Here is a 17,101-nt window from a genome sequence, read left to right as displayed (position 1 = left end):
TTTATCGCCTGTCCAAGAGTTGTATAGTCATACAGGCTTAGTATTACATAAATCTATTATATAACTTTAAAAAAATATACGTAATAGAAAGGTTGTATATAATGTATACATTGTATACAGCCATTTCTACATCAAATGTATACAATGTTTTGGTATTTGCTTGAAAAGGGGAGGGAGGGAGGGAAAGCGCCAAGCCATTACATTACGACTATATATCACTTGGAAGGGGTCAGGATAAGGATTTGGGATGAGGACGGGGGGGAGAAGGAATGGTGCCCAACCACTTGTTGGACGGTCGGGGATTGAACGCCGACCTGCAAGTAGCGAGACCGTCGCTCTACCGTCCAGTGTAGACAACCATCTTGAATATCCTCTCTCTCCCAGCAGTGAGTAGTTGGTGTGGCACCAATTAAGAGGGCAAAGTACTTGCTCGCCTCAATAGGTCACGTTTGTTACGTAAATAACGTTACAAATACATATATGAAAAAGCAACGGCTCGTAAATATCTACGTTTTCTATGAATCGTTCTTGGATAGATTGGGTTGGGGTTTGGCTGCGTTCCCGCGTTTTGGGTTAGGCTAGGTTGGGTTTTTTTTACGAAGTGGCAATTAAATGAAAAGAATGGGCTGCATACAGTGCGTATCGTCTTAATTGGTCAGGATCACTGGGAAGTTTCTCCTTGAAGTAGACTCACGTGGTCCTTATTTTTGTAAGACTTCGTTACTCTCCAGTTGTCTGGTAATTGAAATTTCATTTATAAATTGAAGCCAACTAATTAGGCTACCGTTGAAGCCAACTAATTAGGCTACCGTTGAAGCCAACTAATTAGGCTACCGTTGAAGCCAACTAATTAGGCTACCGTTGAAGCCAACTAATTAGGCTACCGTTGAAGCCAACTAATTAGGCTTCCGTTGAAGCCAACTAATTAGGCTACCGTTGAAGCCAACTAATTAGGCTACCGTTGAAGCCAACTAATTAGGCTACCGTTGAAGCCAACTAATTAGGCTACCGTTGAAGCCAACTAATTAGGCTACCGTTGAAGCCAACTAATTAGGCTACCGTTGAAGCCAACTAATTAGGCTACCGTTGAAGCCAACTAATTAGGCTTCCGTTTACGGTGGCTCATACTCTTATATAAGGCATTATATAGTTTAGATTATCATATATGATTATCGTATAATTGAAGGTTATGCGTTAATAGTCAGTTTTACCACTATGATGTGTGTGTATTTACTATATGTGCCTACAGGATCGAGGTATTAGCTCTTGGACCCCATCTTTCTAGTCGCCATTTATCTAATGTACTGATTCCCGATTTTTTTTTTTGCTGTCATTTCTATATCATATATTTTACACACACATACACACTCATCCCCAGAATGCTCCCCGTAGCAGCTGTCTAACTCCCAGGTACCTATATTGCAAGGTGAACAGGAGCATCGGGTGAATGATACTCTGGCCATTTATCTCGACCAGGAATCGAACCCCGGAACTTTTGATTACGTACACAGCGCTGTCCACTCAACTGCGCGCGCGCGCGTGTCAACATCGAGTGACCTACGTGCTTCGTTAACAAGTTTGGATATTGTGCTCACATGTGTATTGTGCTGCGCTCTTTCGGTGGTTTGAGTTCGAGAGTAAGCAAATGTTTGGTCCATAGGAAGAAGCCTATGTTCCTAATCGTTACTGATACTTGTTTAAAATTTAAAGCTTTACCTAGGATTTGATTGAATATCTCCCTGTGGTTACTCGTACGTATATATATATATATATATATATATATATATATATATATATCTAGTAGACCCAGGCTAGTCGCATACACCGTCAAGCTGTCTTAAAGCCGGTCTAATAGACCTACCACACACCCTCTCTCTCTCCCCCTCATAACGACGCGACATTCAGCAACTGTTTGCCAATAGGAATATGCTTAGCGAGGCTGATGTATTCAGACGCCGCGGTGGGATGCTGCTTGGTCCTTGTACAAGCATCATTCCTCCATTCCCGTCTCATTCCTCCACTGTGATAAGCGCTGGGCCCGCCACCCGCCTACCTGAATGAAAACAGGTTCCAGGTATTGTCCTGTGCTGTTCGATCTCCTCTGGCTCCTTGTTGACATCTCCGGTGGGCGCTCCCCTGTGAGTTTTATCAACCCTTGTTAGTGACGTCGATACGATTGCTATTTTGGAAGGTTGATGTTTGACACTGATCAGAGGTCGATGACGGGTTGACACTGATCAGAGGTCGATGACGGGTTGACACTGATCAGAGGTCGATGACGGGTTGACACTGATCAGAGGTCGATGACGGGTTGACACTGATCAGAGGTCGATGACGGGTTGACACTGATCAGAGGTCGATGACGGGTTGACACTGATCAGAGGTCGATGACGGGTTGACACTGATCAGAGGTCGATGACGGGTTGACACTGATCAGAGGTCGATGACGGGTTGACACCGATCAGAGGTCGATGACGGGTTACCCGTTATGTTAAATTGTGGATTTGACTACTGCAGTGATATATATCTTAAGGGATTATATGGAGTTTTAATATTTTGTGCTAAAAGGGTAAACAAAAATGGAAACAATTATTAACTTGGGATTTTTTTATTGATTTGTTTTATGTTTTAGCTTTGATTATAGGAGGTAATTCTCCGAAACATCTGATGACAACAATGAGAAAGTATACATGTTTTGTCAACATATTGATTCTGGCGTGTGTGTGTGTGTGTGTGCGCGTGCGTGCATGTGCGCGTGTTTCTAGTGTGCGCCAACATTCGGTTATCGCCACCAGTATTCTTGTTAAATGGGTGCGAAAAATCGCTCCCATGCTGTGATTGTTTAATCACCCCTTGAGGTCATTGCTACTTCATCATTACTTCATCCCCAATATAGTCTCAATATATATATATATATATATATATATATATATATATATATATATATATATATATATATATATATATATATATATATATATATATATTATATATATATATATATATTTATGAAATCAAGCTTTTTGTAGATTTTTGGCCAAAAAAAGAGCGTGTATAAACAGAGCTTTCGTGTGATATTGATAATTGTGTGTTGTTCTGTTTTAAAGCGATTATTCAGGTCACTTTAGGCAAGCACTGGGTGCAGAACATGGGGTGTTGTGGGGGATAGATATTTACAAACCCAGTTAGTAAAATAATTTGAAATACCTCAAAATATAATTTGTACTCAAAATTAGTACACTTTTTTAACTGATTGGACTTTAAACATTGTTAAGCATTACGTGCCTCAGCGGTTAGCTGTTTTTTATATTAATTAATAACCCCACGTAGTTTGCAGTTGGCACAAAAGGACACACAAAAATTATTTCAATATTCATATATGACAAGCTCGGCCATGTTCCGCCTCAACTGAGCTGACTAATGGCCAGTTAGAAAAGTCTCGTTGATTAGATTGTACTTTTTTTTTTCAAAACTGTTGGAGTTTACAAAATGCTTTTGCAAATTGGCGGACGTTGTTAGGTGAGGTTTTGTAGGATATGTGGATTGGAGGATATTGCGTGTGTTTGGGGCGGTCTGTTGGAGAGGGGGATGGGGTTGTAGGGGGATTGAGGCACTAACCCCCTCTTCCCCCCCTCTTCCCTTGTTCGGACCTTTTCCCTCTTCTCTCTCCTTTTCTTTCTTCCTCCCCATTCCTTACCTTTCTTGCAACCCCCCCCCCCCCAAAGTCCTTACTTTTTTTGTTACCCCTACTTACCTTCTTCCTCCCGTCCCTTCTCCCTACTTTCCTTCCCTTACCTCTCCCTTCCTACCTTCCTTCCCCTCTTCCCAACTCGCCAGCCCCTCAAGACTAACTGACAACACCCTCATATTCTCAATGTTGCTTTCAACACAAAATCATTGTTACACACACACACACACACACACACACACACACACACACACACACACACACACACACACACACACACACAGTATGTGTGTGTGATAGTATGAGGCTACAAGAAAACTAAACAAACTGAATGAATGGCCCAACAAATGGCTACTGAAGTTCAACCCGAGTAAATGTAACGTAATGAAACTAGGCAGTGGAAACAGGAGGCCAGACAGAGGATGCAAAATGGAAGATGAATTCCTTCATGAAACGGACAGAGAAAGATCCAGGAGTTGGTATCACACCAAACCTGTCTCCTGAAGTCCAAATAAAAAAAATAACATCAGCGGCGTTTACAAAGCTAGCTAATATTAGAACTGCCTTCAGGAACCTGTGCAAGGAATCATTCAGAACCTTGTATACCAAATATGTAAGACCAATCCTGGAGTATGCGGTCCCAGCATGGAGCCCGTACCTTGTGAAGCACAAGACGAAGCTTGTAAAAGTTCAGATGATGCCACTAGGCTAGTCCCAGAACTAAGAGGCATAAGTTACGAAGAAAGTCTGCCTGAAATGCACCTTACGACACTGGAAGACAGAAGAGTAAGGGGAGACATGATCACTACCTACAAAATTCTCAGAGGAATTGACAGGGTAAATAAAGATAAGCAGTTTAACACCGGTAGTACGCGAACAAGGAGACACAGGTGGAAACTTGAGTACCCAAATGAGCCACAGGAATGTTAGAAAGAACTTTTTCATGCCAGAGTAGTTAACAGATGGAATGCATTAGGCAGTAATGTGGTGGAGGCTGACTCCATACACAGTTTCAAATGTACATATGATAGAGCCCAGTAGGCTCAGGAATCTGTACACCAGTTGATTGACAGTTGAGAGACGGGACCAAAGAGCCAGAGCTCAACCCCCGCAAGCACAGCTAGTTGAGTACACACACGCAAGAGCAACTCTCAGTACCGTAGTCAATGCTTCTCGAGATTTGTGGCACTTGGTTATATATGTTTTTAATATTTTGCTGCAAGAGTTGGAAACCACTGGCTGCCAATTTCAGAGTTACAGGAGTCCGTAAGAGCACGCTGTAGTGGGCACGCTGTAGTGGGCACGCTGTAGTGGGCACGCTGTAGTGGGCACGCTGTAGTGGGCACGCTGTAGTGGGTACGCTGTAGTGGGCACGCTGTAGTGGGCACGCTGTAGTGGGCACGCTGTAGTGGGCACGCTGTAGTGGGCACGCTGTAGTGGGCACGCTGTAGTGGGCACTACATGTAACCTCGGGCCAGATATCGGCTTTCATTACTGACGAGTGTGTTTAATGTTTATTCAGAATCATGCCTTTTGTGGCATTGTTTATTAAGTAGGCACTCGACACAGTTGTAAGCTTTGTCAACATTACAGTGCTTTTCACATGACTAAAACACGGCCATTTTGACACAAACTCGAACATTACTATGCATTTCGTATGAAGACAAAACTATGGCCTTCAAACTGGTGACCTTATAGACTCGCGGTAATTAACTACCTAGGTGACGCTGCCATTGTAATTGCAAGAAAGTTATTTTGATTTGTCCACCACGTTAAGCCCCGAAATCATCTCAAGATAACCTCAAGATATCTTTCTAAGAATTCGTGGACCGAGCGCTTCCACCCCGACGTCACACCCTTGTCAGGGAAAGTGTAACAATAAGAGCCACTTGAGTGGGAGGGTAAACCCTCTCTTGGCCACTGCTTGAGCACTTTCGCTGACACTTATACTCGGTCTCCAGTGTCGAGGAACATCACCCTTGGTGGAGGACGAGGTCAAGCGGTAATTTACAGTAAATTGCGTGAGGTTGTAAAAGGCGCAGAATACACCGTGGGAGAGGAGACTGTGGGAGGTTGTAAACCGCGTAGAATACACCGTGGGAGAGGAGACTGTGGGAGGTTGTAAACCGCACAGAATACACCGTGTGAGAGGAGACTGGGAGGTTGTAAACCGCGTAGAATACACCGTGGGAGAGGAGACTGTGGGAGGTTGTAAACCGCACAGAATACACCGTGTGAGAGGAGACTGGGAGGTTGTAAACCGCACAGAATACACCGTGGGAGAGGAGACTGTGGGAGGTTGTAAACCGCGTAGAATACACCGTGGGAGAGGAGATAGTGTGGGATGTAAACCACTGTAACAGCCTAACTGTTTTTTCATGTATTCTTAATAAATTGGATAGTCTAAACCCGCTCGAAAGTTACTGCGGGAGTAACCTCAGTTATTGCGGGATTGAACTTCTGGCTGGACCTTGACAGAACACCTCGGTGCTAAGGTAGAGATAAAAAATATCGTCACGTATAATTTTTAATGTAAAGTTCCCCTCAGATGGTTGCCCTTTTAAAAGAATAAATTCTGTGTAGCTCCTTGTTCGTTTGATGAAGGAAAGAGTATATAGATTTATATGGTCAGGTATGTCATCAGCCGGGACTTTGGTGAGCTGGGAAGTCAGGTCGACAGAGAGGCTGGTTTCACCTCACCCCTACTCTTCACCAAGAGTAGGGGGTGAGGTGAAACTTCACTTAGTATCGGACATAGACAAGGACACAACCTATAGCACTGTATCATCCTTTGCAGACGACACTAGGATTTTCATGAGAGTAGGCAACATAGAGGACACAGCAAACCTCCAATCAGATGTAAATCAGGTCTTTCTATGGGCTATAGAAAATAATATGGTGTTTAATGAAGATAAGTTCCAGCTCATGCACTACGGAAAAAATGTAAATTTAAAAACAGAAATCACGTACAAAACGCAGTCAAATCATAACATAGAACGAAAAGGCAATGTAAAGGATTTGGATGTACTCATGTCGGAAGACCTTACCTTTAAAGAACACAATAAAGTAGTCGTCACAAATGCAAGAAAAATGACAGGTTGGATAACAAGAACCTTTCACACTAGAGATGCTATACCGACGATGATACACTTCAAGACGCTAGTGCTCTCTAGAGTGGAGTACTGCTGCACAATGACAGCCCCTTTCAAAGCTGGAGAAATTGCTGACCTGGAGAGCGTGCAGAGGTCCTTTACTGCTAGAATCCACTCAGTAAAACATCTGAACTACTGGGACCGACTAAAGAGCCTAAGTCTGTATTCCCTTGAGCGCAGGCGGAAGAGATACATAATAATTTACACGTGGAAAATATTAAAGGGGCTGGTCCCAAACCTGTACACAGAAATAACATCACATGAGACCAGAAGGCATGGCAGGATGTGCAGAATACCCCAGTTGAAAAGCAGAGGTGCAACAGGTACTCTGAGAGAGAACTCTATCAACATCAGAGGCCCGAGACTGTTCAACACGCTTCCGCTACACATAAGGGGCATAACTGGCCGACCCCTCACAGTGTTGAAGAGAGAACTTGATAAGCACCTCCAAAGGATACCTGATCAACGAGGCTGTGACTCATATGTCAGGCTGCGAGCAGCTGCGTCCAACATCCTGGTTGATCAGTTCCAGCAACGAGGAGGCCTGGTCGAGGACCCGGCCGCGGGAACGCTAAGCCCCGAAACCATCTCAAGGTAATCTCAAGGTAGTATATTAAGAATATTGTCTGAGACTTGTTCCAAACTGTACATTAAACAAGGAAATATATAATACTTCCTTTTAAAATTAACGAGGATTCAGGAATAAGTGCAGAAGAGTAATTTAGGATGGGAAGTAGGAGTCATTTAGGATGGGAAGTAGGAGTCATTTAGGATGGGAAGTAGTGTGTTCTGGTAGAGACGCTTGAGGGCCTCCGCCGTGGTTAATTGCTATCTACCATCTTGTTCGTTAAGTCACTTAAATTAGAGAAATTCATATTCAATATTTTAATTAATAATTGATCCGATTCAAGTAACTATGTAATTACCATCATTTTGAATAGGAATCCAGTCACCTTTAGTGACCAAGTGCATATGAGTTTAGCTTTGTTAATTAGCTTTGTCAATTAGTTTGGCAACCAGCCAAGGGTCAGTCTCACACTTTGTAGATGTTGATAAACATCTACAACCTCACACATGTTGTAAATGTTTAAGGTAAAAGTAGCTTTTTGAAGTTCATTGCAGTAATTCTTAAATTCATAACCAATGCCTAAAATAGGGATATTTCAGTGTTAGGATATATATATATATATATATATATATATATATATATATATATATATATATATATATATATATATATATATATATATATATATAATTTATATATTAGATAAACAGTCTTATCGAGTTAACTAATTTACCCAGGGATAATATATTAAACTACATTTCAAAGTAAACTCATCCCTCCTTTTCAGTAATTGGGAATCCACATTCTGGATTTATTTTGCGGTTGACTGGTCCTTTCCCGCAGTCAATTAGCGTAATTACAGAAACTCTCCGGATAGGTGGTGACAGCGTTTAAGGTCTCTTTAGTGAATTTTCTTGTAGCCGAATGGTACAGTGTCCTTGTTTTGTGTAACCTTGGTGATCAACCACCAAGGTTACAAGGCATCGCTGGACTAGAGGTTACAGTAAAGACTAAAACGGTGTACAACAGAACCGTTAGATAACGGCCAGTTAAAAAAAACAGGAATAGTTAGGTAAAGGTGGATACCCGTTACACCAGACAGAATACACCGTGGGAGGGGAGATAGTGTGGGATGTAAACCACACGAGACACAGCAGGTAGTGAAGGTGTATATATATATATATATATGTAAGTATATATGTATGTATGTATGTATATATGTATATATATATATATATATATATATATATATATATATATATATATATATATATATATATATATATATATTAAGAAAGTGAGTGCGTGCAGAGTTATTCCATGCATGCATCAGATGGCAAACGACCAATGAACAAAAAATTTGCATAAGAGACCAAGTGTTCAAAACACTTGATCTGAATATCAAGTGTTTTGAACATAAGTTCTGACGATTCGTGTTCAACCCCCCACCCTCCCCCCCCCATACACACTTGTCTGGAGACACACGGGGCTTCTCTCACATACCTGCACAATTCTGCATGTGTGTGTGTGTTGGGGGGGGGGGGAGGGGTGACATTGTGAGGGTCAGGTATAGTATAGTGAATATACAACAACAGATCACTTTGGGTGTGTGGGAACCAGATATATAGAGAATACAGGTGTATGGGGAGCAGGGGGTGGGAGGCAGGTGTGTGTGGGAGTCAGGTGTGTGTGTGGGTTTGGACCAGGAAGAGGTAGAGGGGGAGGAGGAGGCAGTGGCTGCGGTGCTCGGTCGTTCCATCACCTTTATACCACCAGGAGGTCCTTTCTAGCCGGATTATGTGAGACATTCTCCTTGCATTTTCATTATTTTTAATAAAGGGGAATATAAATGCTCCATATCTGCTGCAGCCAGATGTATTTTTGGCAACACGGAATGTGTTTCCTCCTGTGTTCATCTTGGGCCCCACACCTGCTGGCTGTAACAGACAGATCGACAAGTTGTTTATTAAAACTTTTTGTATGCGACAATAAACATTAGCAAGAAAATACACATAGCCAAAGCTAGTTTGCGAGGAATTATTTACATATGGTTTCGAAGTTCTTTCATTATCCTTATCAATACATATTTACTTTTTATGTGTGTCAGAGGTAAAGATTATGTCAATATTTATGACGTATGTCCATTCTTTAATATATCAATCTTTAAAGCGTATGTCAATTTTGAAGATTTCAATCTTTTAAGAATGTTGTCTTAAGAAGTAAGTCAGCCTTTAAAGATAAAGGACATTACAGGTAAATTCGAAAAAGGAGTACAATGATTCCACGAATTATTTACAATGACAAAAATCCAGCATTACAATTTGGTTATTGTTTGTCAGAACGAGCACGCCCCCCCCCCTGTCAACCACGATCCTCCTATCCTTCTCAACCACGATCCTCCTATCCTTTTCAACCACAACCCTCGCATCCTTCACCACAACCCTCGCATCCTTCACCACAACTCTCCCATCCTTCACCACAAGACTTTCCAGGGTTAGTTTTGTACCCGCCCCACAAAGCTGTATTCCAATACTCAGGCAAAATTCTTGCGTATTTCTCTATTTTTTTTACCATTATATTTTCTCTATAAATATTTCCCCAGTAATTCTTTAGAAATTTATTATTTTGTAATCGTTATAATCACTTGTTATACATTTGTTGATATGTTTTGTTAAAACAGACACCAGGTATTTTTTATTTAAAATAATTGTGTTGCTTTTTGCCTAATGTAATTATTTTTCAGTTTCATTCAAGGTGAAGTTTTAAGCGTACATTTATAATGCAGCATTGCGATATTACACATCAGCTAGGGTCGGACCCAAATTATATCGGTTGCCTCGCGCGCGCGCACACACCAGAGGGCCTGGTGGCTGAGTGGACAGTGCTCAGGATTCGTTATCCTAGGTACCTGGGATCGATCCCCGGCGATGGCGGAAACAAATGGGTAAATTGAGTTTTTGATGTGTAGGGCTTCGCTGATGTCCAGTCTGGACATCCAGTCTTAGACCGGACATTAGCCCTACACATCAAAAAGGTGGGTAGAATGTAATGACCGGCAATCAACAAACCGTTAATACATAATTACATTCTACCCACCTCAAGACCCCGAGCCAACACAGAGACAGGAGCATCAAGCACATAAGCTGCTTATGTTGATGCATGTAATAACCTATTATTATCCCTTCTGTTATGACATTCATCCACTTGTTTACCTCAATCACGTCCTGCGCCACCTCACGCAAGAGAATATTAGCCTTTGCAAAAGCATGGTAAATTTGTCTTTGAAATTGTAAGGAGTACCTTGCGAAACGCATCCCTAGGCGTCAGACCATAATAAATTGTGAAAATGAACTTCGGACAGGTAATTGTTCAACTTCTCTCGAGGGTGACGAAAAAGTTAAGAAATATTGAGAAGATTCGTGTTAGAATCATTAATTTTACCCTTTCGGTCATATTCAACAACATATGTCTACAAGAACGACTATTACCAAATTATATTTTACACACACACACACACACACACACACACACACACTCATATATATATATATATATATATATATATATATATATATATATATATATATATAACTTAAAAGGGGTACCACCTTTGGTGCAAGTGTAGGGACCCATAGCCTCGGAGAAGAAAATATAGAGTACTCAGAGAAGACCTTGTGGATCCTCACTGAACACTTTGATATTTTCTTCTCCTACCCCTATTCTTTTTTGTATGTGTGTGTATATATATATCTAACTTTATTTTAAAATTTCATTACACAAAAATGGTTACAACATTGGTTACATGCAGGGTAAAAGGCTACTTGTCACAGGGAATAGAGCTCCTCAGATGGCGGGCAGGAACCATGGATGCAGTGAGCATTTCCTCTCTGGATCGCCACACTAAGGCGCTGAAAGAGAAAACTGGCGGCTCTAGGGTCTCTAGTTGTTTCAATTAGCTTGGACCCCAACTCCTTCAAACAACTAGCAGCACTTTTACCCCAGGCACCAAGTGTGTCTGAGGCAATGGGGACAAAATTGTAATGGTGATCAAGGTCTCTGTATTTACGTGACTTCGCTGCTTCCCGGTGATTGACAGCCCTGCCTGCCTGTGCAGCACTGAAGTCAACGTAGGTGTTGGCTAAAGTTGATCATATATATATATATATATATATATATATATATATATATATATATATATATATATATATATATATATATATATATTATATTTAATTTTTTATTTATTTATTTGTGGTTGGCAGACATGTATATATCAGAAATATGCCCTAACCACAGTGATATAAATCTTAAAAATGTTGTAACACATTTTATAAACTAGCAGTGTTGAAATCCATAAATTTATTTAAAACCGAAGGGCGGCAAAGCATACACATGTGTTCAAATATAAATGAAAATAGAAAATTTTTACTCAGAATTCCTATTGGAAGCGTCAGTAACTAACTTCAGATGTAGACCGATAGTCTAAACCGAGGACAGATCCTGACCGAGGACAGATCCTGACCGAGGACAGGTCTGGACCGAGGACAGATCTGGACCGAGGACAGGTCGTGGATAGAGTCTTCTTGCTTGGTTGGAAAGAACATAATAAACATTGCAATTCATTTATTAATTTGAATTGTAACAAGGTACGCTTCTCGTGTATTACAAATAAATTCCTTTAAAATGTGTATGTTTAGAGTTTAAAAGTTAATTCACACACACACACCCCTCAACGGCCCAGTCGGTAGTGCTTATGCCTGAGAAAGTCAGAGACGAGTGTTCAATCCCACTATACTACCTTTCCCATAACTATAGGGACTCCACCCTTCCTGCCAAATATAATTCCTTTAAATTATTTCACCATATACGGGGCAACGTCTTGCCACATGAACGCCATTTGATTACATTACTTATGTAATCAAATTACAATAATGTAATTTATCTCTTATACATTTCAGTATTTTACTCTTTGGAACCCTGGAAACACAAACCGAAACTGTCTCTATTTTCTGCTTGTTACAACTTGTAATAAAGTTGTTACATCTTGGCTTAACGTGTTTATGACGTATTAGAACGTTGTTACAACTTGCTATATTGGTTGTTATAACTGGTTAGGAGGTGTTAAAACTTGTTCGAACGTTGTACCAACGTCGTAGTTTCGGTGTGTGTTTGGCGGGAAGTGAATGGAATCCTACTTAAATATACATATTAACGTGTTGAAATGCATCGGCACTAACATTTTGCCAACTTGTGGTCCCTCAGGTCGTGTGCTGGTGCAGGAGTGGGCTAAGTTCCGGTGGGGTGTGTTTGAGGAGTACGGCCACCATAAAGACCCACTCTACCCGGCCTTCCACCGCACCCCCACCAACGCCCACACCCCTACAGGCTGCTCCAACGTCCCCGTCCACGGCTCCATGTGAGTACCTTGTGTTGGCTTGTCATGGTTTAATGGTATTAATGGATGTAATACCCGACGATGCTTAGGTTTGTTGTTGTTAAAGATTTAGCTACTCAGGACGAAGTGTCCACGTAGCACGGGCTATGGTGAGCCCGTAAGATGCTTAGGTCTCGTTTATCCCCCTTATCCATCTTTTACCTTTCCCTCTCCCCTCTCCCTCTCTTCCCCCTCATCTCCTTTCCTCCAACATTTTCCCCTCCTATTCCCTTCCCCTTCTCTCACACCCTCACGCCCACCAGAACATTCAATCCCCGCAAAGACACAACGTAACTACAACATTCTAACAACGTAGTTAAAAAGAATGTTGTGTTTACATTGAAAGTTGGGATATTACGATCAGCTAAAAATTTGTTGAAAAACTCTGGGAAAACGAAGCCATTTCAGACATCGTCGGAGTCTCTAGGATTTCGAATAGGAACGGATTCGACTTAAAGGAGAGCATTGTTGTTGTCCCCGACTGGTCTATGACTCTCCCATACCTCTAATTTGTCATGTTGCAAAGTTGGACGAGACTAGCCCCAAGCGTCTGGCCTACAACCTCGGAAGAACAATCTTTGTAGATTTAGATTTTTGTTGTTATAGATTAAATATGGTGGTTCGGAAAGTGCAGCAGCACATAGTGGATCAAGACGAAGCACATGTCTTAATATGAGTGTCAGATAATTGGAAAGATGAACAGTTTTGTATTAATTCAAAGGCTGTGAGGTTCAGTTACGATTTTCACAGAGATCCCCCAGGGTGTACTGTGTGTCGGGTGTACTGTGGGTCGGGTGTACTGTGGGTCGGGTGTACTGTGGGTCGGGTGTACTGTGGGTCGGGTGTACTGTGGGTCGGGTGTACTGTGGGTCGGGTGTACTGTGGGTCGGGTGTACTACAAAACATCTTAACACTTTAAGAATCGCAGATAAGCAAAACACACACACACACACACACACATACACACACACACACACACACACACACACACACACACACACACACACACACACACACACACACACACACACACACACACACACACACATTCTTGGAGAAACGTCTCACGATACATCAAGAAATTCAAGAGATTCATGCATTCACATTATCATTATGGATGCCGGTATCTTGTGGTTCAGTTGTGTTTCTCGTAAAAATTCCTCTTCCATTACAGCTAAGAGAAATATGAGAGAGTTGGGAAGATAAGTCAGCCATTTTTCCTGTTTGTGTTGTACCCGGCTCAGCGGCCCTCACTAACAGTGATCAGCTAAATTAATACTGCTTCCGCCCGCTCGTGTTTAATACCTCATGTGACCTTCCCGACTCTGGCACTGCCCCCCCCCAATACTCGGCCCTCTGGCAGCCTGTGGCACCCCCCGCCTGTGGCACTCCCATTCTAATTGTAATTGGTAGTTGATATGTGGAGTGTTAAGAGGGAAGGATGCGTGTGGAATGGACACGCATATTGATAACACACGTTGGCGGGGGTGGGTGGGTGTGTGTGTGTGTGTGTGTGTGTGTGTGTGTGTGTGTGTGTGTGTGTGTGTGTGTGTGTGTGTGTATGAGAATGTATTTTTTTTTTGTCTACGTCGAATCCTGCCTAAATTTTTATTGGAGAACAATGCAGCAGCTTTATCTTCTGCCGCCGCTGCCACCTGGGAGTTCTTTAACTAAATCAACAAAGGAAAACTTGGTCCGCCCAAGTTTTGCCATCTGGATTGGTATTAGTTTCTCATACATGGCTCTCTCATAAGATGGCTGGTGCTCCTACGATGAATGTCTCTTTGATTATGTCAATTTGTTGCGTTCATTCTCTCTCTGTCTGGTTCCTTTGCTTGTTGATTCTTTGGTTCCCGAAACGTCTTATGCTGTGCGCTTACCATTGCTAGTTCCTTAAATGCTTCGTCTTATTGTAATAATTACCTTTTACAGGATCCCCATCATCCAAATCTAGCATTATTATTACTACCTGTCTTCTAGGTGTTTATTGTTAAATGTGTAAAGAACACTACATGCAATAATTACTATGATTAACTATAAAAGTAGATTAATACAGATCAGTGGGCGATGCAAGTTATGTTTAGACCAGTAGCCAGTAAGATTGCGAGGTCCAGTGTACTGAAACTCTCTGATAAAACACACAAACTTAACCGATATTCAAGAAACCACAATATTCAAACAGTTTGGCAATCACCCTGGTAAAAACAATTACAAAAGGAAACGTGAAGCCTACGTACAATTAATATATTAGGTGATGACACGTTTCAGTAATTAAAAACGCCTGAAATGCCCTTGTGTGTGTTTTGTTTGACACTTCTTGAATGCCTAAGACATAATATTGCTTTGTATATTGTTTTAAGAGTAATTAAGTGGTCAAAGCCACCTGGCTCCTTCCTAATCAATAGGTCAAACAACACATACCTTAGTTTAAGTACCGGCCAAGATGGCATCATCACTGTGACCAAAACTGAACAAGAGCAAGATCAAGCTGATTATTATTATTATTTCTGTTAGCATTTCTGCTAACATTTCTAGAAATATATCCCGTTATCCTATTTGCTTTAATCCTTAAATTTATGTATTGATCGTTTGAGATCAAATTCCTGCTAATCATGACTCTCAGATCATCCACGCATTCAGAGTTCATAATTCAACATTGTCCAGATGATATATAGTAACTAATATCAACTAAATTAATAACTGCATTTTGTATAAAAGCGTTATAAAAGCATCTGGCATTCACCCGTCCCGTGCACTCTCCACAGTCACAGTAAAGTCACTTACTTATCCGTGCATTCAATCTCACATTCCAGTACACATGGTTAACATCACACTCCTGCACTTCCCCAAACATCAACACACTAATTCCTAACACAGTTCTGTAATATATCACCCAGACCTTTTTCCAACACTCAGTTCTTGCCTACATATACATCTACACTTTCATCCTGAAACCTATACTCACACACTAGTATTCATTGAGCTGACCTACACTCTGTCTCACACCTGCACTTGAACTTACAATACTGTTTTTGAGACAGTAGTCAGGCCTAGATCGGAAGATACTTTCACAGAGGTGGCAAGCAAAGTTTAGCATACATAGTTTATATGTAAAAAGCGCGTCTTAAGGGAATCATCACGGTGACCAAAATTATGGCAGCTCACAAAGAATATGACACATGGCTAAGATGAGAGCCCACATAAAACATGACATGGGGCTAGGATGACCGACAACTATATTAGATTTTGAACCATAGAGCCACCTATATTTGATTTTGAACAATAGAGCCACCTATATTTGATTTTGAACAATAAAGCCAAGCGATTGGGGGTTGAGGGTGCCACTAAAACAGAGGATATTGGTCACTTCCTAAGGCCCGAAATGCAACAGAGCCTTTGATCTTCGGGAAGCTGTGCCAACATTGGACAATCATTGCCCGGCTCTCCAAAATCGAGTGGGTCTCCAGAACGTAGCTTGAGGCTTGCTATCACGTTGTCTTCTCCAGCTCAGAGTCTCCTGTTGCAAAGCGAACTGCAGGACAGCAATGGATTGCGTCAAGACTGTAGTCAAGCACATGTTAAGACTCCCAATATCTGCAGTCTATCCATCTAGATTGCCATGAGGTAGGTGCAAGTCACGTTGATAGGATGCATCTCAATATCAACTTTCGTGTTCTGTACGGCAATGGATTCGGAAATGGACGACTGGATACTAACAATATCATATTGCATTTTTTCCTGCATTCAAACCAATAGCATCATTTTCCTACATTTGTCAATGCGAATTGTTTTGTAAAATAAGGCACGTTTCTCCTTTACAAAGTTAAGCAGGATATTCACTATTTTGTCAAAATTGTATAAGCAAAAATCAATGTTATTGCACATTCTTTTACTGGATTCGTTGCAACAATTTTTCTTGTTCAAATATTGTTGAAGAGTCGATAAAAATGCCAGTCGATAAAAATATCATGTTGCTAGCATGGCGACACACACACACACACCTGTTACCGATGTGTTAACACACACAAACACACACACACACACTAGTAGTCATGGCGTGTCTCATATATGCAACTAATAGTGTGTTCGCTATATAATTCAATCGCTGAACCACCACCTTCAATTATGGACTAGGGGTAAAATTGCTCAGAAATCTTTGCGAGATTATTCGAAACACACAGTGACTGAGAGTTGGGTTTATGGCAACGATAAATCCCTTAGATTGCGAGGTGTTGCGCACAGAAAAAGAAAAGACTTGC

General features: G+C 41.3%; 1 protein-coding gene across 1 annotated transcript in view; it reads left to right on the top strand.

Annotated features, from left to right (window-relative positions):
• LOC123770294 (calcium-activated chloride channel regulator 1) overlaps positions 1 to 17,101 on the top strand; it is a 238,110-nt gene that overhangs the window by 22,253 nt on the left and 198,756 nt on the right. The window contains exon 2 of the mRNA XM_045762003.2: positions 12,671 to 12,824. Within this exon, the coding sequence (XP_045617959.1) occupies positions 12,823 to 12,824 (2 nt within the window). The 5' untranslated portion in view covers positions 12,671 to 12,822. The remainder of the gene's footprint in view (positions 1 to 12,670; positions 12,825 to 17,101) is intronic.

The sequence above is a fragment of the Procambarus clarkii genome, chromosome 42, assembly GCF_040958095.1.
Source record: "Procambarus clarkii isolate CNS0578487 chromosome 42, FALCON_Pclarkii_2.0, whole genome shotgun sequence".
NCBI classification, from domain to species: Eukaryota; Metazoa; Arthropoda; class Malacostraca; order Decapoda; family Cambaridae; genus Procambarus; species Procambarus clarkii.
This window is presented reverse-complemented; position numbering and strand designations above follow the sequence as displayed.